The sequence below is a fragment of the Etheostoma spectabile genome, chromosome 12 (assembly GCF_008692095.1).
Source record: "Etheostoma spectabile isolate EspeVRDwgs_2016 chromosome 12, UIUC_Espe_1.0, whole genome shotgun sequence".
Classification (NCBI taxonomy): Eukaryota; Metazoa; Chordata; class Actinopteri; order Perciformes; family Percidae; genus Etheostoma; species Etheostoma spectabile.
In genome coordinates, this window is record NC_045744.1 from 21,400,363 (window position 1) to 21,427,492 (window position 27,130).

The following is a 27,130-nucleotide window of genomic DNA, read 5'->3' on the forward strand; positions in this document are numbered from 1 at the left end:
GACAATGTTTTGTTTACAAATCTATGGTAAATGGTCAGTAAAGTACAAACACTAACAGTGGCATTACGTGGTAAGAGATTTGTCTCAATTGCTGACTGCAATTCTGTCTTTTGATAAAAACATTGATGTTTCATTAAATACTTTCATAGGATTTTTAATGAAAATGTTTTTAACAGAATGTTTGTTCTATGTCCTTCCTATCACAATTCAACTGTAAACTACACAGCAAAATAGAATAACATGACTGCATTATACCAATAAGCCTTGGAGTCAGTTAGATGGTAACATAGCTTCCAGCCACGCTAGTTAGGCTGTTAGAAAGCAGTGCTTTGAGATAAAAGCTAGCATTAGCATACTAACAGGCTGATTTGTAGTAAGTAGTTTACCGTTTGCTAACATGTCAATTAGCAACACGGAGAGGTATTCATTTTATTTCAGTGCAAAATAAGACTCATGATTTCTTTATGGCATTATGTACAATAATCCCTCCTCCCCCCACACTGTACACACATATCAGTGATGATCCAGTATCAGCTGATAACATTAGCCTTCAAATATATGTCATCTTAAGACGCAACTATGTGACACAAATATCCTTTTAAGTGACAATTTACGTATTTCTGGGTCGTTGGAGTCCATCAGATATCACATACAGGTTTGTGTTTGCTCTGCCTGCACGTTGGCTCATCAGTCCTTTAAAGACCTCGAAAGCTCCAGCACGGCTTCTTGTATCCTCTACTATGAGGTCGTATCTATCCATCATTGCCATTAGAGAGTCACGCGTCTCCTGTCCTTCCGGCAGTGATGCTGTGTTCAGATGTAGCGCCACCCTCTGGGACAAGCCTGTCACTGGGACCCGAGGAGGCCAGGTCTGCTCTGACAGGACCAGGGTGACGTAAGGGAACAGCCTCTCTACTGCGGATACAAACTCCTGAAAGAGAGAGAAGAAGATGAACACTACTGCGCTGTATGTAGTGGAACAGAAGCACAATGCAGATTATTCCTGTTGGACAGAGTTGATTGTCAGAGGAAAAAGATGGGGGGAAAAGGGGGGGCAGGAATCTACATACCGCGGTGTTGTCAGTGCTCTGCAAACCACCCATGCTGATCCAGACAGGCCTGTAGAGGGTCTCGTCGCTGTAGGCTGAGTGCAGCAGTCTGAGAGATGCTTCCAGAAGCTGCTGAGTGTGGATCTGCAGGTGAACACCCCAGGGGGCATTAGCTCTCTGTCCGAGCAGCTGCAGGATATCCTACACACCCACACACACCCACACAAGTCAATGACGCCTCATAGAAAATGGTTCTTAACAATTTATTTTACGTCCCTACCTCAAAAATGAAAGAACAAGAGTTTCCTCTGCTGCTAACAACCTGTTTTTCATGAACATACCTGCAGTGTGAGGGCCTCTGAGCTCTTTCCAGAACCTTCTAGCAGAGGGATGTCAGGCTGGTTCCTGTCAGCGGTCACCGGAATTACCAGCATACCACCATCACCATCTGGACACACACAGACAGTATATAAACAGGATCAATACTTCATTACTGTCACTGGGACTTTAGGATTCAGAAGACCAACAGTGTCCACTTCCACTGAACAAATTAAGCTGTCCTGACTAAGTTCATGCTCTACAACAGAATAACCACTTCAGTGTCAATCACAACAGGTTAAACACACAACATTAGTTTCTGCTGAACCTAACAATCTTTTTCCACCGAACCGAACCCTACGCTACGTAATAACGTCGCCAATGATTACGGGAAGGTGTCTACGTAGGTGGAGCGTTCAATGCAGTAGGCTGTGAGAAAGTGAAAATGGAACTGGTGAGCAGAGAAGGTGTTGTTTGGCAGTACTGTCAGTCAAAAGAAGGCCATTCAAGTTGAGCTACATGTTCAATTTGCAATGCCGATTTGTCTCACGGTGGCAAGGACCCTAAACCATACACAACATCGCCCAAGTTAAAACTTTTGCATATGAAACATCCGAAAAAGAATACGAGTTGTGCATGAAGGAGTTTACAGAGAGCAGCCAACATGCAGCAACTTCAGGTACAGCAAAGGAAAGGACAGTCACAGCTAAAACCTGGGAGGTATTTGGCTTCAGTGGAACCTTAACCAGTGGATTCGGTGCATCCCTACCTGAAAGCCGAGCCAACAGGGAGGCTCCATCAGTGACTGTAACCCAACGGACTGCCAGGCTGTTGCGTTGTGTGGCTGCGGACAGGAAGTCAGGGTTGTGAATGGGATAGAGGAAGTCCATCAGGTCTCCTCCAGGGTAGAATCTCCTCAGAAGGCCCTGCTGCTCTGGGAACACAACAAAGACACCAAGAGGTGACCTCCAACTGCACGTCTTCTTTCTAATCTTTATCATCCTGGTTAGTGAAGTAATAATAATAGTGATAACATAAAGTAATAATTCAATCTACACAGCTCTATAAAGAAGGAAATCTGTAAAATGAGGTTTTTCATATATTCAGGTTTGCGCTTTTAATTTGAAAAGCCTGAAGCGTTTAGTTCACTGCTCACAATTCACTGTTCACAGGGTCAGTGCTGAAGATCTTCTGGTTTAGGCTATAGTTCATTTAGATTTAATTTAGGATAAAATTTAGTTTTAGTATTTTAAAAAAAAAACAATCTTGTATCAACAGGTAGCAATACAGCAATACAAATTGTATATTCTTTTCCACAGCTTGGACCCACATTTTGGCCACCTTCATTGGTGGGATGCACCAAATCCGGGATTCGGCTTCGGATTCAGACGAATATTGGGCATTTTGTTTTGTGGCAATGACCCTAAACAATACACATATGAAACATCCAAAAGAATATAAGTTGTGCATGAAGGAATCTACAGACAGCAGCCAAAAAAAAATCAACTTCAGGTACGGCTAACCAAGGACAATCACAGCTTCATTATGGGATTATAAATCTAAAAGGCTAATATTTTGAATATTGATTGGATCTTAGGGTAAACATAGGCTTATGGTAATTGTCAAAATTGTTTTTACCACTTGTCTTCTGGGGATGTTTTTTACAGTTAAAATAAAAATGAAAAATACACTGTTGTGGAGGTTGTTTACTTCATTCATGTGTTTACTATGTTAATGGACTCGGTTTCAGAAGAATCTTAACCAGTGGATTTGGTATTCGGCCAAACCTCAAACATCTGGATTTGGTGCATCCCTAGTCCATTGATTCACATTTGTAATAAACCACTGACTGATGGACTCTGCTTCTGTTGAATACTTGGGCCCCTGCTGAAGTCAACCAGCTCCCTACTTACTTGCGGCCTGCTTGAATTCCGCCAGCGTCGGTTCGTATATATCGTAGTAGACTCTGGTCGGGTGGCTGTTCTCACGGACGAACAGCAGGTCGTTGATGTTTGGTCGAATCGAACCCTGCCACAACGTCAGGCTGAACCTGGAGAGAAACCACAACCACCAGATCAGCCTCCGGGCCCCAACTGACCAGACGCAAGGGTCTTTGCTAGTTTAAGCCCCACGCAGTTGTCAATTTCCCGTCCTGCGCCCACGTCGTTTAAATAGCAAATGCACCTGCTCCCATCTTTGCGCCCATGGGCGTGCTGGTCCTACAGTGAGGTGTGTTCAGGTGCATTCTGGGTGTATTGCTATCTTGAGGCAGCGGGAAGTGATCGTGCCATTGACCAACAAAAACCTGGTCTAAAGTCAATGGCGCATAATTTCATTGTTATTTTAATTAGTACATTTAAATAAAATGCGCCAGGTGCATGGGAAATTTTTTCGGCCGTTCTGCCATGCGGTTCAAATAAGACCCTCAGTGTCAAAGTGCAAATATCATGTCACCAATATAAAAAAGAAAATATGAAGAAAATTACATTATTTTCTCACATTATTGAGTTGAGTTTTCTACGTCAACATCTTACAGTAAGCTCTGTAAGCAAGATAATTTACTCTCCGGCATCACAATATGACTGAGGAGTGGGTCGTTCTTATTACTAAAATGATTGGTTTTCCCTCAGCGTCATGGTACAGATGGAAGTGGTCTATGTTACCGTGGTGACTGGCTGAGGAGCCAGCTGAGGTGCTGCCAGCCACTGCGAACCAGCAAGGCATGGACCGGGAATGTCACCTGAAAACACAAATGATGCATGCATGAATGAATAGCATATAATATACAGTATATATGCACAGTATAATCATATCGGATCATCCTACAGGAAGGAGATGCACACCCCTTATTTATATATATATATATATATATATATATATATATATATATATATATATAACTTGTGCGTGTGTTAAGGTAACTGTGATACCTTTATGTAATGACTGAACAAATTAAACTAAGGTGATGTTACTTCCTCTCTCCCTCTATACAAACTCATACTGCGTAACTCTTAACATCTACAATTTTAGTGTTTACTCAGCACTCAAATCAATGCTGTCCTATATGTTTTTTTGCATCTTATGATATTAAAAACTAATACTGTATGTCACACAAAGAAACATGAGGGAAGTTCTTTGAGTGTTGTAAGAGGTGACTTCTGCCTGTTAAACACAACTTGTTGTTGCCATTGTTTCGAGTCTGTCATACCCCAGAGAAACGTGTTAATCACCCGGCCAAATGTAAATGATTCATTGGGGCGGCTGTGGCTCAGCGGTCGCCTGCCAACTGGAAGGTTGGTGTGCGATCCCTGGTCAAAGTGTCCTTGGCCAAGAAACTGACCCAGAGTTGCCCCCGATGCTGCGCCACGGGAGTGTAAATGTGTGAGTGTGTATCTGATGAACAGGTGGTACCTTGTACTATGTAAAAGCGCTTTGAGTAGTCGTTTAGACTAGAAAAGCACTATATGAAAAAAGTCCACTAAAAAAAAAAGAAAAGGCGAGTATATAAAATAGGCAGTGGTTCTTTGCTCAGAGACACTGGGGGCTGCGCCGAAGGACAAACTGCTGCCACGGGACTCATTAGTAACTAACCCAGTAGCACGCAGTCTGTGGAAGCCCAGCACACACACCCCGAGCTGTAGAACCCGCGCTGCTTTGGTTCAACTTTGACATGCAAATCTGGGCCTTTGAACAAGCCTTTTTGGCAGTGCTGACCTTTGAGATCAAAATAAACAAGCTTTTGTATAAGCTTCAGCCAACTGGACATATAACGCTGCTCTGCCGGACTATAAACTTCTCAACAGTAGAGATCCAACATTAATTACAGTCAGTTGTGTGAGAGAGGTTGAGATGAATACCTAAATTATCTGTGGTAGCAAGTAGTTGGCAATGGAGCTAGCTAGTTATTAGCCTAGTCGTCATTAATCTTCCTGCTCTTTCGTGTGGACATGTGAATAAATCTTGCGTTGCCATTTTCCAATCAGACCAGGGTCTAAGAATAATTCATGTCTCATGTCCACCCTGCTTGAAACTTCATAATGCTGGTGTCATCTTTTAAAGCTTACCTTTTGGGGGACATCTTTGACCATAGCGTACATGTCTTCCACCATGGACCGAGTGTAGGTCGCATTGAACAATGGAGGAGAGTAGGCCACCTGTCAGAAACAACGCAACGTCAGCTGTGAAACAATCGCCATAACCAAAACAGGACTGTAAGGCAAGGCAAGGCAGCTTTATTGGTATAGCACATTTCAGCAACAGGGCAATTCAAAGTGCTTTACACAAAATCAGTTAAAAAACAGTTAAAAAATAAAACAGATAAAACATGTGAATAAACAGTTAAAAATAAGAACATTAAGACACAAAAAACACAACAAAAAAGTTACAGGGCAGCATAAGAAATTAAACATTAAAGAAAGAGCAGTCATTTAAAGAAAGGCAGCATCAAAAACAAAGGTCTTCAGCCTTGATTTAAAAGAAAATGAGGTAGTAGCAGCGGATCTGCAGGTTTCTGGGAGTTTATTCCAGATATGAGGAGCATAGAAACTGAACGCTGTTTCCCCCTGTTTGGTTCTGAGTCTGGGGACAGAAAGCAGACCTGTCCCAGACCACCTGAAAGGTCTGGGTGGTTCATAGTGTAGTAGCAGATCTACGTAAGATCTACGGCTGAGCTAGCAGTCCTATAAAACTCACAATTTATTGGCGTTCACCCAGAAAAATGGAAGGGGGAGGGGGGGGGTGTTCCATTACATGGTACCTGCTCAACTCGCCTTTTTGAGTTTTCCGTTATGAAAAGAGTCCGTGGTACCAACAGGTGACGTGACAACCTGCACACTACTGATTGGTTGGAGAGAACTGTCTACTGCTTCATTATTGGTAGCGACAGACTAGCCGTGTTTAAATAGTTTAGCCAGCTGTTTTTTTTTCTGCCTCCAGCTTCTTTTGAAACAAAATGTGACGACCAGCCACACTCGCCTCACGCATGAAGCGGTGCTAAATCTGAAACGGCAAAAGGAGGACGGGGCTCTGCGGCCGAGTCGAGCTGGTACAGTGGGTAGGAGCCGTTACTGACCAGTCAACTGATCAACTGACTGACATCACCATCTTGTCTAAAAAAGCCTATAGTGGAATATACAGGTACAATGCTCAGAATGAGGCTGTGGTCACATATTACCTTCCATCCAGGGGACAAAGTGGCATCTGGAAACTTCTCCTGAATCAACCGCAGAAATCTGGAAAAAGAGGCGGGAAGGAAGGAAAGAGAGGAGAGAAATGATGACGGGGCAGAGAGTTCATTAAAATGTGACACTGGTGTTAATGTTGTTTGCCCTGTATCTCTACAATTCAGCATCACATCCTTTCTTTTAACTTTGTTCTACCTTTTCTTGAATCCTATTGTTTGATGTGGCATCAACCAGACGCCCCAGGTCTGCCAAAACTCTCAAGACTGAAGAGCTTTTCTTTTTGATGCTGCCCTTTTTTTTTTTTTTAAATAGTTAATTTCTTACACTACAACTTTTAGTCTTTTATACCTTGTTCAAACCCATCTTATTCTATTTAAGCTGTTTTTTATAATCTCTTTACCAAATGTTTTTAAAAAGGTGCTTTAAGTGATGTTGGGTGACGACACTAGCTCGTCCCTCACTCCTCCTCCTCCTCTAAGCATGACATCGCTTAGAGCACCTTTAGGTGTTTTTAACCGCTCTTTAATGTTATATGTAAAGCACTTTGTATTGCCTTGTTGCTGAAATGTGTTATACAAACTAAGCTGCCTTGCCTAAATCTGATCTGACTCCATCTTTGTTGAGAGGATGTTTCTAATTTAGCAATGCAGCAATAAACAATGTAATATATGTACAATACAGGCTTGTGAATTGCAAAGAAAAGACGGACAAAATAAATGAAAATCTGCCGTTTTTACCCGGTTCCATTGACTGGAGGCAAGAAGTCTGGTATGTTGGGACCTTTAAGGATGTCAGCATTCAGCCACACAGGCCTGTTTATTCCTCTGCTTATGTTCTTTTGACGAAGCAGGTCCAATGACAAACCCACTGATTCCAGAGACTTAAAATCCAACTTGATGCCTGCAGGGAGACACAGAGGATTCAAACCTGTGCTTTTCCTCTTCAGCTCATCAACGTACAGACAGAGACACAGCCAGACACACCTGTTCTACTCTACGGTACCTTTTCTAGAGGCCAGCACAGCATCCAGCCATTGGTCCAGAGTGTTGTCACTATAGATCTCAGGAGGGTGGGCCATGATGGGGATTGGCTTCTCACTGGGGGTCCCGTAGCCGTGCACAGTGATATCCGCCTCCAGGATCATAGCATCACCTGACGGGACGAGCAAAGCGGGTAAAGTTCTGTCAATTCACGTATTTATTGGAAGGTATTGTTAATACTGTAAGACCAGAGTGCATCGAGACAAGACCAAGACTTTGAGGAGTTGAGACCGATTCAAGACCAAGACCAAGGCAGGGCGAGACCCAGTCAAGACCAAGACCAGTTACAGAAGCAGATGGCTAACTTTAGGTAGCTAGCTTTGCTAGCGTCACATACACTTGGCTTTCTTTAAGCTTTCTTACTTGGTGGAGAGAAAATTTAAGGTGGCCCCAGCTGTCTTTTAGATGTTTTGCAAATAAAAAAAATGTAATAAATAAAATGTAACAATAAAATATCATTATCGAGGATTAGGCTATGAAAGAAAAATCCTGAACCCTCTTCATCCCAGACTGAGACAAGACCGAGTAAAAATGCGGTAGATTCCGAGACCTTCAAAAAGTGGTCTTGAGTCCAAGACCGGTCTCGAGTACTACAACACTAGGGATGTAACGGTATATAGAGACCAAAACGATCCCGGTTTTCGGTATTATTGCACTATTTTGAAAAGTGTGTTCAACGCCTTTAGCAGCAACTTGTTTTCCTGCACGTTCTATCTAACTATCTTCAATATACTGTCCTTCGGCATTGTGATAATAACCAAATTATTCCCGTGCTTCAGACTTAGTCCTCTTAGAGGGCTGATAAATGTCCTGAGCGCTGTCCTATCCTCCTGTCGCCATGATTCTAACTTCAAGAAACGCACGTTGGAGGCTACGCAGCGCGCCTGCGCGGCAACTTCAGGAGTCTCGGATGAAACTGAAAAGGATTAAACACAAGGTTTCCACACTGTGGTAATAATGATATTTGAAATGAAAACGGTAATTGTTATCGTTAACATTTTTATAGTGGTTTACCATTACACCGGTAACCGTTACATCCCTATACAACACCGTTGAACAGTACAGTCAGTAAATCTCAGGGGCAAACAGCATCAAAGAAGAAAGCAATGTCGTCCGTGTGTGTGAGTTTACTTGTGAGAGCTTTATTCATGTCCTCCTTGCTGTTCGCTCGGTGAAACCAGGTAGCCAACAGACCGTCGGGTTCACTGATCTCACCCGACTGAACCAGGAAGTCCAGCATGTCTCCACCAGTAGGAAACGGGGGAAGTGATGCTGAGGAACCTGACAGGAAGGCGAGACAAACACAGGCACGTGTTCAAGAGTAGGAGTGTTAAAAACATGGGACTTTACATAGTTCACACAAAAAGGAGAAAAGGGGGAGGGCAGTCCAAATGTTTTGGGAAGGTGTCCTTAGGTTAACAGAACTTTATCTCCCCAGAGAGCAAGTCAAGGGTTACTGTCCTATATAAATACTATACTATCCTGTTTGTAAAAAGACAACTGTAATACAGCAGTCATACTTGGTAACAGGGATTCACATAATTTAGCCCATTTCTGACTCCACTTAATGTGCAATTCATGTAAAAATAAGTATTTCAGTAACGTAATTAGGTGTAAATTGGAGCACACTAACGTGCATTGTTCGTGCACACTTGGTTATTAGTGGAAAACTGAATAGAGTCAAATCAGCAGTGTTATATTACTTTGAGATATTATTGGGGGGGGGGGGGGGGGGTGTAGCTGTTTCTTCACCTAGTCAAGGGGAAGGTCCAAGAAAATTGTTAAAAATGCTGGAAAGGGCCCACACCTTATTAAATAAATTAAACATAATCAAACACACTTATTGTGGCAATAAAACCTTTTTTTCTGATTGGGTTTCAGATGCTCTACTCCCTGCCCCCCTCCTCCTCTTTCATACAGTATCTAAACTCAGAAAACTCCTGTCTGTATTTTCCTAGAATTAGTACTTGATTGCACAGTTGTTGTTCAGGAAACTTCCCAGGAAATAAAACAAAGTCACAGACCGGCCCAATGAAGAGTTACCACTCTGTTTCCAAACACACATGTGTTAATGTTGCTTTAAAGCTTATTCTGCACTGGATAAGGTTTCTGGTAGGGAGAAAAACTGAATAAGTTATTCTTTTAATACATTTTATATATATATATATATATATATATATATATATATATATATATATATATATATATATATATATATATTATTGCGGCTGTAAGCAGTCCAAAAGAGTGCTGCCGCGAGGGACTAAACGCTGAGAGATGCACACACCTGTGACGCGCTCTTGATCGTATTGCAAAATGATTTTATTGTTCTTCGTCTTCCATATGTACAATACATTGAACATTGCTGTTACCTTATGTAATTGTTAACTGTAGCGTAGAAATAATTGCATTATACGGTGTGCTGCGTTGTGCGCGGTGCGTGATGCGGTCAACAAAAGTGTTCGCTCCCAGCTTCACCCCCTCTCCGTCAAAGCCCAAAGAACCAGGTGCACAGGTGAAGCAAACAAATATATCACTTCCGCTCAAACCGTCATGAAAACGCCCACCACCTACAATATTAGCGCATAATACAATAATCAATAAATGAAACCATACATTTATTAAATCAATGATTTTATTATATATATACTTAGATTAGATTAGATTAGATTCAACTTTATTGTCATTACACAGGTACAGGTACAAGGCAACGAAATGCGAAATGCTTAGCAATGTGTTAAGTTGTATTACACAACCAATAGATCACCTAAATGTACGCGCTGTGCCGTAGCATGCATGTGGGCCAATGTAACACATCTATAGATATTTTGGTAAAATTAAGCCAACAGAATCAAATGGAGAGAAGGGACACCTAGGCTGCTCCCACTAATAAATAAATATGTAAATTTAAAAAACTGACCCATAGACCCATGTCTATGGCTTAGATAAGGACAGAAATACACCCTGTAGCAGTTTAGGGTTACTGTCTTGCTCAAAGACACTTCGACATGCTGAGATTGGCTTAAACTACCAACCTGTGGAGTCGTCTACCACCCGGACATGCAGAGATTGGCTTAAACTACCAACCTGTGGAGTCGTCTACCACCTGGAGCGCTAATCCAGTCACACGACAGCAGAGGCTAATAGCACCTGGAGTCGTTACCTGGCTCATACCGCATTAGCGACTGTTCGTTCATGATTTATTAGCGCCTCGACAAAACTCGATACAACTTCTTTCATCGCACAATCGCATTAGTCAGAGCACAGCTGATTCTCTCCATGGGATGTGGAGACATGTCATCATGCTGGATTAACTCTGACGGAGAGGACATTACGACCACAGACAGACGCAGGACGTTTCCCAAATAGTCCCATAACGTGTCTTCGTCTCCGGACAGCATGCGACACGGCCAACACTACCTGGACATGAAGCGATACAACTATTTAAACTTGCTCAATTTAACGTTTTTAATTCTGTCTATGAATTTAACGAAACTGCTGACGAGAAGGCGGCTTGTAGTTGTTGTTTTTTTCCCTTCTTCTGCTCTGCTTGCTGGCGGGTTGCAGCCATGCGAAGCCTACAGCGCCCCCTTCTGGTTCAAGATTCAGGGTTCAAGGAGTCTTTATCACCCCCGAGGGGCAATTTGTTGTGCAGCAGCATGTAACACACAGGTTATACAAGACAACATCCATACATCTAGAAACGAATTAAACACGTACTACACGGAAGACCACACCTCACATTGACTTATTAAAAAAAGCCTGTAGCGGCTGGGACAAAAGAGTTTTTGTGTCTGTTTGTCCTGCATTTAGGCTTTAGACTGAATCTGCGGCCAGACGGCAACAAGATGAAGCAGCTGTTCAGGGGGGGGACTAGGGTCGGCCAGGACTGACTGGGCCTTCTTCAGGGACCTTGTCTCGTAGACAGAGTTTAAGTCAGTCAGAGGGTTGTGGGAAATCTTGCCGCACACCTTAACTATATATTGCAGCCTGTTCTTGTTTTTAAGCGTGAGGGACCCAAAGCAACTCACAAAGGCAAAAGAAAGAATAGATTCCATAAAACAACAATAAAACATCCTGACCACACTACGCTGTAGCCCAGTTCAAAGACATTTCCATTTTTATTGCAAAGTTCGCTTAAAATTCGCTAGACAACTGACTGAAAAAACACTAATGTGAAGGAAGATCCGCAGTCTAATGTCAAAACAACAACTATATGAGGAACTTTGAAAAATTTCAGAAAAAAATATGAATGGTGAATTTAAGAAGTAGGTCTATTAGCTAATGAACGTTTAAATATAAATAGTTATTTACTGTGATTAATAGCAACAACATATTGAAAATGACTTAAAATCACATTTGGCATCATTTCAAATTGAAGTGAAGTTGGGGGAATTTCCAAGCGAATGGCTCAAACTGAAGATCCGAAGCCAAGTATCCGGACTTTGAGTCCCAGCCGAGCTCTAAAAATGCTGGAAACTACTCATCCTGCAAACGCGTGTTACTCAGTAGGCCTTAAAAACGTCTAGTTATGGATGACTGTTGTTTGTCCGTTATCCTCGATCACTAAACCAAGTTTGAAGTCAAACAACTTGTTTCTTCTCCTTCAAACTTCCAGCACCAATGAGCAACCAATTGCATCTTTTTGTTAGACCCTCACCTCCTCATATATATGCAGGCTACTAGATCATAATACAGTGGAAATGGATTGGACATGTAACACGTAGAGAGCAATAAAACATCACGCAAACTGCCCTTCACTGGACACCAGATGGGAAATGTAAGATCGGCCGAGCCAAGAAGGAGGGAGAGCTGAAGACCCTACATCACACCTGGGGCTCTATAAAGACACTGGCCCAAAACAGGCCAGAGTGGAAATCCTCTGTTGTTGCCCTACATGTCAACAGGCATAATGGCAGTAAGTAAGTAAGTAAGTAAGTAATATTGTAATACAGGTTTTCTGTTATTAGATTTGCTTCCAAGATGTCACCTCCTATGGAGTTCCCCTTAATTATTTTTTTTTAGCAACGTCAGCTGGTAATCCTGAGTGTTGTAAAGAGAGAGCAGTTATCTCTCTGTAATACCTATGGTCAACATCAAGCCAACACTATCGGTTGCCTACATGCATATGATGCATTGTCCCATTAAGTTTAACAGCGTGTATTATCACAAGAACCTTGACCCCCCTTATCACATAAAATAAAGTTCTTATGTGATATTGTAATTATGGCTACACAATACTTTGGCATCAAGTGAGAAACCACATTCAAACACGACACATTACTACACTACAAACATGAGATATGATCAGCACTACCTTCAGCAGGAGCATATTTTAGGTGTTTGTGAGATGACTCTGGATTGTGTCTGAATCAGGAACCAGAGACATTGTCTTAATGGGCTTGTACATGTGAATGAAAAACACCTGTCTGATGTTTTACCCTGACTATATGGCCAAAATCAACTAAGCACTCCAATGATTCCTAAATGGCAAACAGCTTGTATGTACCTGGCTTTGTGGCGAGCACGGCTGCGACAGTAATGATAATCACCAGGATGACAAGTCCAACAGCCACAGATATCATAATCAGGTGTTGTTTTGTTAAAATGCCCAGATAAAGGTCTTCTTTACGGTTACTGGAGGAACAAAGGAAAACATCCATCACACATATTTCTATGCAATCATATGAACAACATTCGGCATTTAAGAAGAATTATTCAGTGGTGTTCTCATATGGGATTTGGACACAATTTTTTTTTTTTTAAATAAACTAAGTTTTTATGCAAAGCTTGATAGATAAGAAAGCATTTGTATTAATGTCCTGTCTTGCCTTTCTCCCGAGCCTCTGTCCACCTTGTCCACCTCTCTCTGACGGTCCTCTCTCTCACCCATCCTCTCCTGTCTTGTCTTCCTACTGTCCTTAGGATTAAAAAATGTAGTCTTTGTAAAGAGCTGCAGACCAACACACAGTGATATTTATATCAGCCTTATCTACAGAGCAGAGATCAGTGTTTTCACTGATAAGGTGTACACTCCAATCAAGTTAAAAAGAAAAGGCAACACATACACTTACAGGAACTTACGGTACATTAAAGACAATCACATAGACGATCATTCAAACCAGTAAAAAGCTGCAAAGCCCTTGTGCTATTGCAAATTCCCATAAAGCGTATCAGTCTGTCAGTTCTAACAGACCCTGGGAGAACCTTAATCTAAGGTCAACAATGAAGCTAGTATGAAACACTGTGTGTGTTTGCCTTGAATGTCCCTTCAATAAAAATTAATCATCTATTATGAACACTCACCTAATTATTCCCAACTGGGAAATCAACAGCGCTGCTGTTTACAAGAAGGGGATGAGCAGACGCTAAGTTCCTTCTACCAGTCTGTTGTGGCCAGCTCTCTGTTCTCCTCTATCGTCTGCTGGGGCAGCAGCATCGGAGCCGTTTGAAGCTGTGGTGGAGAGGAGGTCACTGAACACACTTATCTATTACGGATATCCCCGACCACCCCCACCCCCACCCCCACCGGTCAAACAGAGAGCCCCTTCTCTAAGAGGCTGGCCCACTGTGGCTGTGGCCCACCCTTGAGAGAGAGACATCAGGGCTTTCAAACGAGCAAAGTGGTATTTGGTCAAGGCCACACCCCTTTTTCTTTTCTTTTTTTTTTATAGCCCTCTACCCTAGAGGCTGTGCTGTGCATACACTGAACACACCATACAAACAGATTCTACAGGCGTTAAAATAATTTAATATCAGATGGTTTAGTTACAGTTAGTTACAATAGTTTACATTAGGTAATATACAGTAGATACAGGATTTACACATTTGGTATCATGCTAACATTTTTACCGTTGTTTTTGATGGAGACGGCACAAATCCCACTAGATTATGCCATAATGTATGTGTTTTATCAAAAAATTGGGTTCTGACAAAAGGAGCCCTTTACAAAATACAGCATCCAGACGTAATAAGGCAGAGGATACCCAAGGTTCATTATTCCCAGTTCAGTTCTTTTTGTACTTTAGTACATTGACAAAATAATCAATTACGTTAACACAAAGTTCACACAGACAACCTTCTGCTTTCTCTCCCCTTCCTCTGTGTGTTGCTCTTCTCAAACTCCCTTTGCTTCCAGAAACAACAACACACTTCAAGCTGGCAAGCTACATGCTAAAGTTTTAAGGAAGATCGTGCAACAAGTCAGGCTTGCTTGTTTATTTTGGGGAGAATGATTGTAAAGATTTACAAAGTATACGTTTATGGAATTTACTCTCTAACTGGGACGTTTTAGGACCAAATGGTGGAATTGTTATTGACAAAGTACATGCAGCGATTAAATGAGGTTTAACCATGTTTCCAGCAAATTTAAATATCTCATGTTGCTGTATTGTGTAAACACTTAACTTCATTTAATATTGTATGTGGAATCTTCTTTTATCAGTTTGCACCTCCCTGAGACTACTCTGCAGAGCCAGCAGCGCTGCGTCCGGAGCTTAGCTAAGCCCAAGAAGATTTGGATTGGTTTGAGTAGTATTGCAAAACAACCCTTTTTTTTGTCATATCCCAAAACGTAACTGTAGCCAGACCTTACCCGACAGCTCTGTTGAGTTAGGTCTGGCGATGCGAGACTACCCGGTTGATAATCCAGCCTCCCTACAGAGAGACTCCACAGCGAAGCGGACAGAGAGCGTTGACACGGAGCAGGTGCAGCCTCATTCTGGCTCTGTGCTGCTGAGTGCCGCTGCAGGATGGAGCTGGGTGGCATACTTCAGAGGGACGTCCAGACCCACCACAGGACCCACAACACTCAGCCACAACAACACGTAGTTCACTGACCTGCACACACACACACACACTGCATTGTTAAAAGCATTCTGATCATGGTACGGCCTTAGTACAGTTTAATACAATGTTTACTTGTAAAACTGACAAACACACATACACACACACACACACAAAAAACTACATTGCGCAAAGACACTGGGCTCATGTAGCAGGAGCTGATAAATAATAAAGCGATTTGTGCTGCAATGTGTAATGTTGTCATTTCTTTTTGTTTCATAAAATTGGTATTGAAGAAAAGTATTGTTCAGGAACTGGCATCAAAGTCATGGTATAGGTACTGGTCTCAACATTTTTTGAACGATACCCAGCCCTAATAAGAGGCGAGGTGAAGAACACTTAACATCGATTGTTTCCCGAATTCACAGCAGCACGTTATCATTATCAACGTGTTGATATGGTACGATAGCTTTAACTTAAAGGTGCCCTAAGCCATGTTGGATGACATGTGAAATCGAGACTAGCTTGCCCCTCCCTCCTCCTCATCCCGTCCCCTCTTCCTCCCTTCTGTGCTTCCGCGCACTAGCCCCCCCCACCCCTTCCCCCAAATCCTGCTTGTTGGTTATTAGCTGGAACACTGTGTATGTTTGGTGGTGCAGGTGGGCACAGTTTGTTTTTGTTGCTGTTTGTAGACACCTTTTTACAGTGTGTTCTGGGGGCAGGCAGCTCGCGGATAGTGAGGAAATGTTTGCTGTATGTGACACCAGAGCACCTTTAATGCAAAAGCTATATATTGTGTGCAACTCTAAAAGTGTAATTCTTCCATTGTGTTTTTGTGATCCTACCTGTGTTGGTCCCGAGCCGCCTGCAGCACGGGCCTCATGAACTCCTCTGTTCTACAAGGGTGGATCATGAAGAAAGGCTGACCCAGTAGGGGATGTTCCTGACAGAGAGAGAGGAGAGAGAGAGAGAGGAGAGAGAGAGAGAGAGAGAGAAGAGAGAGCAGAGAGAGAGAGAGAGAGAGAGAGAGAGAGAGAGAGAGAGAAGATCTCAGCAGAGCGTTAAAGGAGAATTCCAGTCAATTTCAGCACGTAGCTCTGTTGTTTGGATATTAGCCTCTAAACATGTTCAAAATGTCTTTAAAAGTGCCTCCCCATGTGCAGTGACTCCTTCCGAGAGAATCTGCAGTCAGATTCGCTGTGTTGCCTCAGAAGGAATCAGTGCACATGGGTAGGCACTAATAATACAGCTGATGGCTACATCTTTCCTGGTCTTACCTGCAGAGTGATTGTATTCAGAGGACTGTTCTGAAGTCGAAGCCTGAAGTTTGGATGAACAGAGCTCCACACCTCCTCTAATGACAGGCTCCTCCCATCTGACATGGTGACACATGAAGAAGAAAATGCAGCAAAAATATCACTGGCAAACATGCAAAAGTGTACAGACCCTCTCGTGCTGCAAGCGGTTGTATGCTTTTAAGTGATAATCCGTTGTATGCACAGGCTGCAAAGTGCTGTCTGTACAAAGGAATACATCATCGGTTTGGACATTAGGGCTCTGTGGTGTGTATACATTGGCATGTTAATGTACGCACAACACCTATAACATCAGCTTTCAGCATCCTCCATGGTATGATTTTTAATACTTCAAAAACAAGGGCACTCCTTTTTAGCGTATACCCTGCTAAAATACCAAGAAAGTATGAAGGTATGAGAGAAGAGGTACCAAGCCTAGTGCATGCGGAGACTGTCTCACAACTAACCCTGAGTGAAGGCTCGGAAATAGAGCACAGGAGCACTGTAGCTACAGGAGTGCAGGATGTGGTACTCGTACTGAAGCGTCTGGCTGCTGCCTTCAGACACCGCACAGACCCCGTCATCTTCATCTTCCTCATCATCTTCCTTATCACCTATGCCACCTGTGATGCTGTCAGCATCAACTGAAACAACAAGGCCAACCTGTGGAGACAGAGACACTGTGGTTTCAGTTATACTATACATGTTTGTTATAGTGTCTTTTTACATCATTTTATTATAATATTTATATTCCATATTTATGTTCTATAGATATTTTATGATTTGTGTATTTCTGTATATTTATTTTATAAATAAAGCTTGACTGATTGGATGATTGATCAATTTATCGCACCGCAAAAGAGAGCTGAGCCAGAAGGCAAAGCTCTCGATCTACCGGTCAATGTTGGTTCCTACTCTCACCTATGGTCATGAAGGTTGGGTCATGACCGAAAGAACGGGATCCAGGGTACACACACGGGATCCAGGCGTCTCCTTTTCATGGTCATTGCAGGCGCCAAACACACCCTGGTAAATTCCTTGCAAGTGCAAACTTACTTTGGCAATAAATCTCATTTCTGATCAGTTTTTGTCCCTCTTTTAATTCTGAAGCCTGGAATGATCCCTCATTAAGAAAATGAAACTCCTTCATCAATTAAAAGGTGTAGAGGTGTGTGCAGATTACTAGTTTAATACTTTGAATTAAAAGTTGATGACAAATTCAGTTTTTTTTTTTTAGTAAAAACAGGTGGAAAGATAAAAGCCCAGAACACAAGATGAATGTTGGTGTGAGTTCAGTCTTTCACCTGTTTCTCCTCCCGTCCCAGCTGATCCGGCGAGGAGTGACAGGAAGTGCGTGACTCCGAGTCTGAAGCCGATCCTTCGTGGTCCCACACTGGGCTCGAGTCGACGACGACTGACCTGAGAGCAGTCTTCTTAAGGTAGCCCTCCTCTGAACCCTGAGGCCGGATCAGAAGCCAAGATTAACCACATTCATGGACCACAGCACAGCTTGCAGGCTCTGTGTGAGAGCCCAGACCTCCTCACCTGCACTGCTTCCCAGCTCCAGCCGTCTCTCAGCTGCTCCGACTGCTGCAGGAGGAGCCCACAGCAGCAGCGGAAGTTCTCCTCATCCAGCACCCACCAGCTCATCTCTGCAAGGCAACATGGTGGAGAGTGGAGGCCTGGGTAAAGGAGGCGAGGTCTGATAGATTACATCTCTCTAATATGGAACCAAATATATATAGAATGTAAAATAAGTCACTTTGTGCCAGATGGGACTCCATATCCATATCTGAGAGGAGCTGGGAATATAAAAACGTACTTATTCAGTCTGGCTTTCACAGAGTGTCGTATCATTTTATTATTGTATTGTTTTAAGTGTTTGAACGTGTTATAATCTCTTTGATTTTTGTGTTTTATATGTTTATATATATATGTGTAGGGTGTAAATCTACCCATGTATCATGACTTGTGATTTTTATAACAATTCATACAGTTTTATATTAGGATTGATATTCTTTAAACATTTGTTTTTAAAATATATTGTATTCATTTATCTTCGTGTACAATGGTCTCTAAAATCATTTACATATATTTTTTCTTAAAATTATTCTTTTTTCTTCTCTGATGTTTTTTGCACCTTGAATTGCATTTTCTCATGTGTGAAAGGTGCTTTATAAATAAAGATTGATTGGTTGAGTGATTGATTGATATACAATAATTAAAATGGGGACACCACCAGTTAAACTGCACTACCTGCTGCTGTTGGACAGTAGTGGAAGAAGTGTTCACATGTTTTGCTGGAGTAAAAGTGTCAATTCAGTATCACATTTACTCAGTTCTCATAAAACTCCTGCATTCAAAATTGTGTAACAGTAAACAATACAAGTATTACCAGCATATGTAATTTTAGGTCCAAGTAGAAATGGAAATTATGCAGAATGGGCTCTTTCAGTGTGCTAAGTTACATTAAATAATTGTTGATGCATTTATTATATTTTAGAAACTGTTGTTATGTCATGTTTTCTATGTAAACCCTTTATCTGAAAAGTAACCAGTAACTCCAGCTGTCAGCTAAATGATGGGCAGTAAAATGTTTTCCTCTGAACTGTACTGAAGTAGAAGTATAAAGTAGCAAAATAAAAAGATGTACAAGTACCCCAGGATGCAGAATAGAGCTTTAATATACTTTAAAAACTAACGTTACCCTAGGGAAAAATCTTACGTTAGTCTGTTAAATAAAAAATGAATAATTTCTTTCCATTTAGGGCCTAGAAGAGTTTGTAGTTTCAGCAGTTTACACACAAAACGGCATCAAAGTGTAATGTAACTACTCGTATCAGCCTGCATATATGAATGTAGCTAGCTACTTACTACACAGCAACAAATTATTAGTTTAATTGGTAATGTGGTTCAATACTGTATTTTATTTTCAGTAAATACACGAATTAGTGGTTTACACTGAGAGGAAAATATGTGTAACGTTACTGATAAGACCTAGCTAGCTAGGTCTAGCTAGCTAGGTCTTATCAGTAACCTTTAACCTTCTAGGTCTAGCTAGCTGCAGTTATTAAAGGTGTAACCGTTAACGTTAGCATCGGAAGCAGCTTGACGTTTCCAGCCGTTGACGGGTGAATTAGCTAACGCTAAGCACTCGGGAGGCTCAGACACTCAAACTGCAAAAAAAACCACTCTGTATACCAATTTTCTTTTCGACAGCCCGTTACTTACTACTGCTGGACGACTCGTATTAAAGGAACAGCAGAACTAATGTTTTTCTTCCGGGTTGTGCGATCACGTGACTAGCTACGTGACCGTCACCTTTTTTTTAAAACAAGTATTTATTTATTTTATCTGTCAATAAATTCATACCACAGCATTTGTTCTTGTTTGAGTATATCAAACACGAAAAAATGCCAAGAAATATTTTCATATAATATAGATTTTATTAAAATATCGTTTGTGTCCTTCGTCTTCGGAACGTGGTGTTGTTTGTCCTCACAACCGCTAGGTGGCAGCAACTGCGACTGCTGCTGCAGCAGTTAGTACTGTAGCCTACTGTTGTGTAAAAAAGACACAACAGTGCCTCACAATACCTACTGTCTGGGAAATTACAGAATAATGGGTGATCTATTCTTAGCCATTTGACTTGTATTATAGGCAAACACATCAGGACAACCGCTCTGTGTTGTTATTGTCCGATCACCGGACCCAGGCTGAGACTTGAGTAAACCAAGCTGCTGTCCCCCTGCTGAGATCACTGGCATCGAGGTAGCAGTAGTGTAACTAACTAGTTATACATTAGCAACGGTAGGCTATTTCACAGGGAGTGGTGAAGACTATGATATCACTGACCTACTTTTTTGAACTTGCCTTTGGATGATTCTATTTTTTTGTATGTCATTTGCCTACCTTGTGATTTTAATTGTACTTTATTTAATATTTTTCACATTTTATGTTCTATGTAAAGCACTTTGTGATGTCTTATCTATGAAAAGCACTATGAAAATACATTTTACTTACTTAGCTACTTTCTTATCATCTTGCAAACACTCATTTCCCAGTGGCATGATGATATATTGCATGATTTAATGTGCAATGAATTCCTGTTGCCCACTATGGGCACTATTTATTTTACATTAATAATGCAAGTCAGTATGACTTTAAGTGATTATGTAACGTTGTTTATTCACAGATACTTCATACATGCACTGTTATGCCACCAAATGAGCTAGATGCCAGTTAGAAAGAGGGCACTTAAGACCTACATTTGTTGCCACTTTCCAATAATCCACATTCATTAATATTTGATGAGATGCAACAAAATAGCCACATTGGATGAATTTGCTTGCGGTGAGTTCAGTAAAAAGCTCTCTTTTTTGATGTGGATGTGTGTAGACATCACTACTGCAGGCGTTGTGAATGTATGGAAGAGGATTAGGACCATATGGGGAAACATGTATTGAGTTCTTAGTTTAAAGTCAGTATTGTGAGTTTTTTTTTTTTTAAACTTTTTTTTAACTTTAAAAAAGTCTGACTAGACTTTTTTTTTTCTTCTTAAAATTTGGACTTTAAACTCACGTGGCCCTAATTCTCTTGCATGAATGTTGCTAATTATCATATTGTTTCAGTTTGATTTGATTTCTTATTTTTTATTTATCCAAACCACCTTGTAGCCCTTTATCCCTGTTGAGGACTGTTACTGGACACACCAGGCCACTAAGATCCTAAATGAGGACACTGCCTCGGACCCCCTCCATCTCTCTCACACACACACACACACACACACACACCACACTGTACATATAGTACACACGTACATACTGTATATACAGTACACATATATACATACATATATACATACATTCTGTACACACACACATACTGTACATGTACATACTGTACATATATACACGTATACATACATATATGCATATACACATACAGTATGTTCAATATTATCACTGTTTTTAATGCATTCATTGAAGAAACTGACAGATTACATTTCACTGGAATTGCATTTTATATGATTTCATGTGACAAATTGAGTAATTGATTTAAGGGATTAACACTTGAAGAGAGATGGCAAAACAAGCCATTTATTGAAATAATCAAAAGAAACTAAACATGAACACTTTTTTTCTCAATCAAGCAAAATGTAACAGTTTCCACGTTGAAAAACACAGTCAACACTAAGTCTCTGAAATCCTGCTGCCCAGCTTGATCAGGCAGAGGGCGACGAGCAAAAACAGCAGGGTTTTTTTTTTTTGTTCGGACTCTTTTGTAACACATAAACCTTCAGACAGATAAAAAACTGAAATCCAACACATGGCTTTTTAAATCATATATATACACTTTTCTTTTTTCCTTACAGCATTTACACATATAAGAAAAAAATAAATAAAACAAAGCAAGTACCACAGATGAGCTCTATCTGTCAAACCAAAGATAAAAAACAAAAAACACACCATGTAGAAAGAAATTGAACTGAAGCGTGATGCTGCTGCCAGAACAGGACAATATTGTCTTTATTAATGCTGACTGGGAGAAGCAACAGGGCTTCCTGGGTTTCAGAGGAGCGGGGGGGGGGGGGGGGGACACATGGGAAGGATCAGGACAAGGACATGCTAGCACAACCCTGAGCTCAGAGGGAGGTGATGCGGGAAGGGTCTTTCCCCCAGCCGGGTTCACTTCACTTCCACTTTAGTCTATGTAGGACGAAGGGATGCATCACTACAACACCCACGTTGCCATTTTGCAGAAACATTAGTTTTCACTCACTGTGTATTCAAGACATTTCAAAGCTTGATCTAAGCCACGACCCTTTTTCAGAAGAAGTATAATTATGCCTGGAAACTTAGATCACTTTTGGTTTCAATGGGGAGTTGTGACTTGCGTTGAACTACTATGACTTCAGAGATTCCGATTGGTTCGTGTGATTGTGCATACTTGTGCTTAAAAAGTATTGTTCAAACAAAAAGGATTTTTAAATTGGCCTCAACTTGGGCACAGTGAAGATTATGTGCCACTTATGGCACTAAGTTTTCAACTCACCAAGCTACATGAAGTAATGATGGGGTGTTAGGGGAAAGAAAGGCTATCTGTACCTCAAAGGACACACTCCAAATCATCTAACCCCCCCCCCCCCCGCTCTCCCCTACACTATATCTTGTCACTATGTGCATCCCAAATCATATACCTGTCAAAATGTAAGAGACTACAGTTGCCACAGATGTTGATACCTTTGTAGCTCCAATCCCACCAAAGTGGTGTTTTGTCAGATACATCCTACTATTAGAATGAGGGGAAGTGAAGTAAGCCCAGCAGGGTCGCTGCTGTCGACACACTGAAGCTGACCTGCACAATAGATTTAAAGTTAGAGGGGGGGGGGGGGGGGGAGACAGACACACTGACAGTTAGAAGACGCTGACCGAGGCACTGCATTCACACCGATATGGCTTCAGGCCTTGAGACATGTCAGCCACGTGCCGACATGTAGACAGATGACAAAGGTGAGGGTGGAGGTGGACTCGGTAATCCATCCCCCTTCATTATCAAGGAACACACACAAGGGTAAAGCAACAGGTTTTCTCTGTGGCTTGCTTTCAGGTGGAGGGAGCCAAAGCCGAGTTTAGCACATGGACACAACCACCGTGAACGCAGCCTGAAGTGTTCTTTAATGTAATGCAGAAGCACTGCTGGAGTTCCTCCTCTGTGCGTGTGGTCGTGGGATGCGATCTACAGCACAATCAACTTTAAACACCGTAAATCTGAAGTGTCTTTCAGACAGAACGCTGACATATGTAAAAAGGACCACGATCTCCTTTCCACCATCCTTGCTTTCCTGTACTGTAATACGTCCTGTAATAGTGAACACACAGTTTTATTTGTATTGTTTTTAGTGTATTTCCTGGTGGACTACATTATCAGATTGTTACTTACATTGTTTTGAAAGGAGAGTTTTGGTGTCCTGCAATATCACTGCTCGAAAAACTGCTTTTTTTTTTTAAATCCCAGATTGACAATGATTATCTCTGCTGAAGGAGACGTTTACTGGATTTGTTAAAAAGGCATATGGATTGTATACATTTACAGTAAGTCTAGTTTATCTTTTGAATTCATGCTTACAACCCCAAATCCTGGGGTTGCTCTGGTTTGAGTTTGCACCACAAACAAAACAAGAGTTTTGTTAGAAGTTGACTGAGACTACCCAAGTAGTCTAGGTGCAGTTCTTTGTCCCAGTTTGAATGACAACCTTCCACACAAGCCTAAACATTTCAAATTAAAGCTATAATGCGTAGTTTCTGTCTTAATTAGCTTTGTAGCAACTCATTTGGCAACGGCTTGAATGAAACGGACGTTCACTATCATAAAAAAAGTTACACATTAAAGCTTTAAATGGGCAAACGCACCAGAGTTCATTTGAACTAAACTACCCCAATCAACGAGCCATTAGTGATTAATTATGCCTTCTACAGTATTTAGTACATTTAACCATTTGACCAAATCTCACCATTTAAATCATCTTCATTCTTTAAATGTTAAGTGGCAGGGTCAGTGTGGAGCCTCTGAACAACCATGTCCAATCACAGGACACTAAAACTCTCCGTTAAATGCTTCGTTGGTTCACATGAACAGGTTGATGACAGAACTGTTTATAATGTATGAGTACCATGATATGATGGTGTGACCTTAATGCTGTATGGATAAGTATGCTTGAGAGATTATACTTTATATCGTGTGAATATCTGTCCAAATCCTTCAGTGTCAGTTGTTTCCTTCATCACTCAGTCATCACACACTACAGGGCCTTCATTTAGCAAATGCAATATCTAGCTTAACAAGAGCTAAAGCTTTGTCAAATCTAGCTCACCATCACTTGTGTTTCATGACTTTCTCAACATTTTGCTGTCCTAGTTTTTTCCCAACAACGAACCCATTTAGTTAGTGCGGAAATGTTCCTTCAACAGTCACCTCCAACAAAAAATATCAACGTAACCGAGCTGACTTTGTTACGGTCAAACAGTGCACCAGCAGCGCTGACTTTCCAATGGGATTTCTCATTGTTGACAGATAGAGTTCAACATCTGTTTTGCAAAGATGTCCGGACCCTTTTTGAACGTTTGTTTAAACGGAGACATCAACACTGTGACATAGGCCTTTCTCAAAGTGGACATCGGAGTAGTGAGTTTTTGTTTATACCGAAGCTATGAGGAGTTGACGTAAAGTCGATTAGCGTTGTCACTTGTTTATCCTAAATTCAAAGTACTGTTCAAATGCAGGTCAAATGAACTGATCTGTAATTAATTCAAAACTCAGTCAGTGCAACAGCCTTGTACTCCAGCAGCCGGGAGTGATCTACTATGCTATCGTTCTCTTTGCCATCGCAAAATGGTGGCAACTAGTGCGCTATGCTGAACAGTTAATCATGGCACCAAATCGTCTTATTAATAATGGGAAGTAGAATGTTGGATTTGACACCATAGATTTGAAAAAAATGTGGATAAAAGTAGTGCCTTACGGTAACATTACCACAACAAATCTGCATTCACCCAGTTAGTTTGTTACTTAGTGAGGCAGCGGAGGCACCGCAAACAAACAAATGTGAGTGGGAGTTTTATGTTACCTTTTCTGATTTTACTTTGTTATGTTTTTTATTATTCTTTAGTCTTTAATGTAAAGCACTTTGGATACCTGCTGGTTGCAGTAAAAGGCAATATAAATACATGTTGGTTGGTATTATGAGACTAGACCTTAAAAGTCATTATAAAATGCTTTACAATGTGTAAATGACTAAGTGACAACCCTTACATTGGTCAAAGAAATATGCTAATCAATCCACATATAAATTGTTTTTCACCTCAGTCAGTCGCCCAACTCATGGAACATACACACTTCCGTTTTTCCACACTAACTCAGACACACGCGCGACACTGCAGTACATTTCTACCGTGTTTGACTGGTTAAAACAGTTTGCCTAGCTGGTGTCCTCCCAGGAGCTGCCATCGGGACAGCCGTGACTAAGGACAGAGATGGCAGAACGAAGATTGAAGTCAGCGTGGTTTGAACAGATAGAGCGCTAGGTAGCTAGCAAGCTATGTAGGAGTATAATCCCACTTAAAAAGGCTTTGATTAGTCAAGCCAAATTGTTCTCTGTGAGAAAGGCCTATGATCCTTTGCAGTGAGGCGGTCACTTTATGGGTCCTTAGACAATCGCAGTGCATTTTGCTCTTGACAGACTTTGTCTGTCATTTTATTCAGTGTCCAGAGAGGAACAGCTATTTAGTTTCTTTTCAGACATGTCCAGTTGTTTGTCTCTCGAGACAGAACATTTTGTTCATTTATTTGTCCGAGTTTTATTTCTGTCTGTTCATGGTGTTCATGTTGTTCTAAACCTAATTGGTTAGATTCCTTTTCATCATGTCTTTATTCATTTCTAAAAAAAAAAGTCAGTTTTTTCACCAGTTTGTTAGACCCGTCAGGCTTTCTCTTTCATATATGCATTCATCCATCTATACTTTTTCACAATTTGTTTTTTGTTTTTCTGGTCCATCTGTCAACTCTGAAACATGGGTACGTTTGTCTGTAGTTGAAAGCACATCCTATCCACTGCAGTGCTTGTTCTAAACATGGGAGACTTTCTGCGTCTCTCTCGCCTGTTTGATGCTGTACAGCCACTTGATCACTCTTGCGTTTCGCTCCACAGCCGAGATGCCGTATGGAACACGCTCTCCGGCCTCCTCCTCCTCGTCCTCTTCCCCGTCCGACAGCCCGTCGTTGGACGATCGCCGCGACCGGTCGCAGTCAGACGAGATCATAGAAGCGGATCGGAAGTTCAGGCTGACGATGTCCGAGTTGGCCCGCGCAAAGTTCTCCGGACCGACTGCCTCCAGCTCCTCTGGGTCCAGGCCGCAGTAGTTAAAAAAGCGTTCCACGTCAGCTCCAGCCCGGGCGTACCGGTCTGACAGGTCTGATTTGGATCTGTGTAGCGAGGAGCGACGAGCCACGGATGAACCAAGCTCAAGCTCTACGTTGGCATCGGTAGAAATATGGGAAGAGCCTCCGAAATCACAAGGTAGCGACTGAGGGGTGATGTTGTCACAGAGCGAGGGAGAAGGAGTTGGACGAGGGGGAGGCAGCGACAAGGAAAGCGCGGGAGGAGGGAGGGAGGCGGGGTTGGGTTTTGGAGGGAGGGGCGGAGCTGAGGAGCTGCTGGACCGGGCCGTGCGAAGGGGCTTGCCATTGCACAGTCGCAGGAGGTCGGACGAGGAGTGGGAGGTGAGTAGCGGGGGTAGTGGGGAGCGAGAACGGTCAATAATCCCTTCACCTCGTCTGCTGAGGTTGAGGTTTCCTCCCTGTTGTGGGCTGCGGCGTCCCCCGCTGATGACCGGAGGAACCTTCAGGGAATGGGAGAAGGACCGGAGGGAGTGTGAGGTGCTTGGACTGGGAGCTACGTCTGT

The 27,130-nt window shown here is 41.9% G+C and overlaps 3 protein-coding genes across 6 annotated transcripts in view; all 3 read right to left on the minus strand.

The window, feature by feature from the left end:
* Positions 1–17: 17 nt before the first annotated feature.
* On the minus strand, positions 18–15,300 carry fam151a (family with sequence similarity 151 member A). 4 transcript variants are annotated; one of them, XM_032532336.1, is made up of 15 exons: positions 15,185–15,300; positions 13,897–14,044; positions 13,422–13,510; positions 13,100–13,227; positions 8,722–8,871; positions 7,553–7,702; positions 7,288–7,450; positions 6,541–6,598; positions 5,432–5,521; positions 4,031–4,107; positions 3,281–3,417; positions 2,137–2,301; positions 1,391–1,497; positions 1,071–1,250; positions 18–931 (listed from the first exon to the last, which is right to left on the minus strand). In XM_032532336.1, exons 3-15 carry the CDS (start codon positions 13,481–13,483, stop codon positions 611–613), a joined length of 1,788 nt encoding a protein of 595 aa, XP_032388227.1. In that variant the 5' UTR covers positions 13,484–13,510; positions 13,897–14,044; positions 15,185–15,300; the 3' UTR covers positions 18–610. The 4 variants fall into 4 exon arrangements, with proteins under 4 accessions (XP_032388227.1, XP_032388228.1, XP_032388229.1 ...); XM_032532337.1 differs by lacking the exon at positions 15,185–15,300 and having other exon boundaries at positions 13,422–13,505; XM_032532338.1 differs by lacking the exons at positions 13,897–14,044; positions 15,185–15,300 and having other exon boundaries at positions 13,422–13,522.
* Positions 15,188–18,351, minus strand: atg10 (ATG10 autophagy related 10 homolog (S. cerevisiae)). Its single transcript, XM_032532368.1, has 6 exons — positions 18,216–18,351; positions 17,975–18,127; positions 17,138–17,333; positions 16,653–16,750; positions 16,221–16,318; positions 15,188–15,429 (listed from the first exon to the last, which is right to left on the minus strand). The coding sequence occupies exons 1-6, from the start codon at positions 18,318–18,320 to the stop codon at positions 15,306–15,308; spliced, it is 774 nt and encodes a 257-aa protein (XP_032388259.1). The 5' UTR covers positions 18,321–18,351; the 3' UTR covers positions 15,188–15,305.
* Positions 18,352–21,747: 3,396 nt separating this feature from the next.
* fam110b (family with sequence similarity 110 member B) overlaps positions 21,748–27,130 on the minus strand; it is a 37,984-nt gene continuing 32,601 nt past the window's right edge. The window contains 1 exon segment of the mRNA XM_032532345.1: positions 21,748–27,129. Coding sequence (XP_032388236.1) covers positions 26,294–27,129 — 836 coding nt within the window. The 3' untranslated portion in view covers positions 21,748–26,293.

Coding starts and splice junctions, on each gene's coding strand:
- atg10 (XM_032532368.1), bottom strand. CDS start 18,320: ATGAGCTGGTGGGTGCTGGATGAGGAGAACTTCCGCTGCTGCTGTGGG. Junction 18,128..18,215: donor GGAGCTGGGAAGCAGTGCAG/GTGAGGAGGTCT, acceptor ATCCGGCCTCAG/GGTTCAGAGGAGGGCTACCT. Junction 17,334..17,974: donor TGGGACGGGAGGAGAAACAG/GTGAAAGACTGA, acceptor CTGTCTCCACAG/GTTGGCCTTGTTGTTTCAGT.
- fam151a (XM_032532336.1), bottom strand. CDS start 13,483: ATGGGTGAGAGAGAGGACCGTCAGAGAGAGGTGGACAAGGTGGACAGA. Junction 7,451..7,552: donor TGTGCTGGCCTCTAGAAAAG/GTACCGTAGAGT, acceptor GTCTCCCTGCAG/GCATCAAGTTGGATTTTAAG. Junction 4,108..5,431: donor TCAAAGATGTCCCCCAAAAG/GTAAGCTTTAAA, acceptor TTGTGTTTTCAG/GTGACATTCCCGGTCCATGC.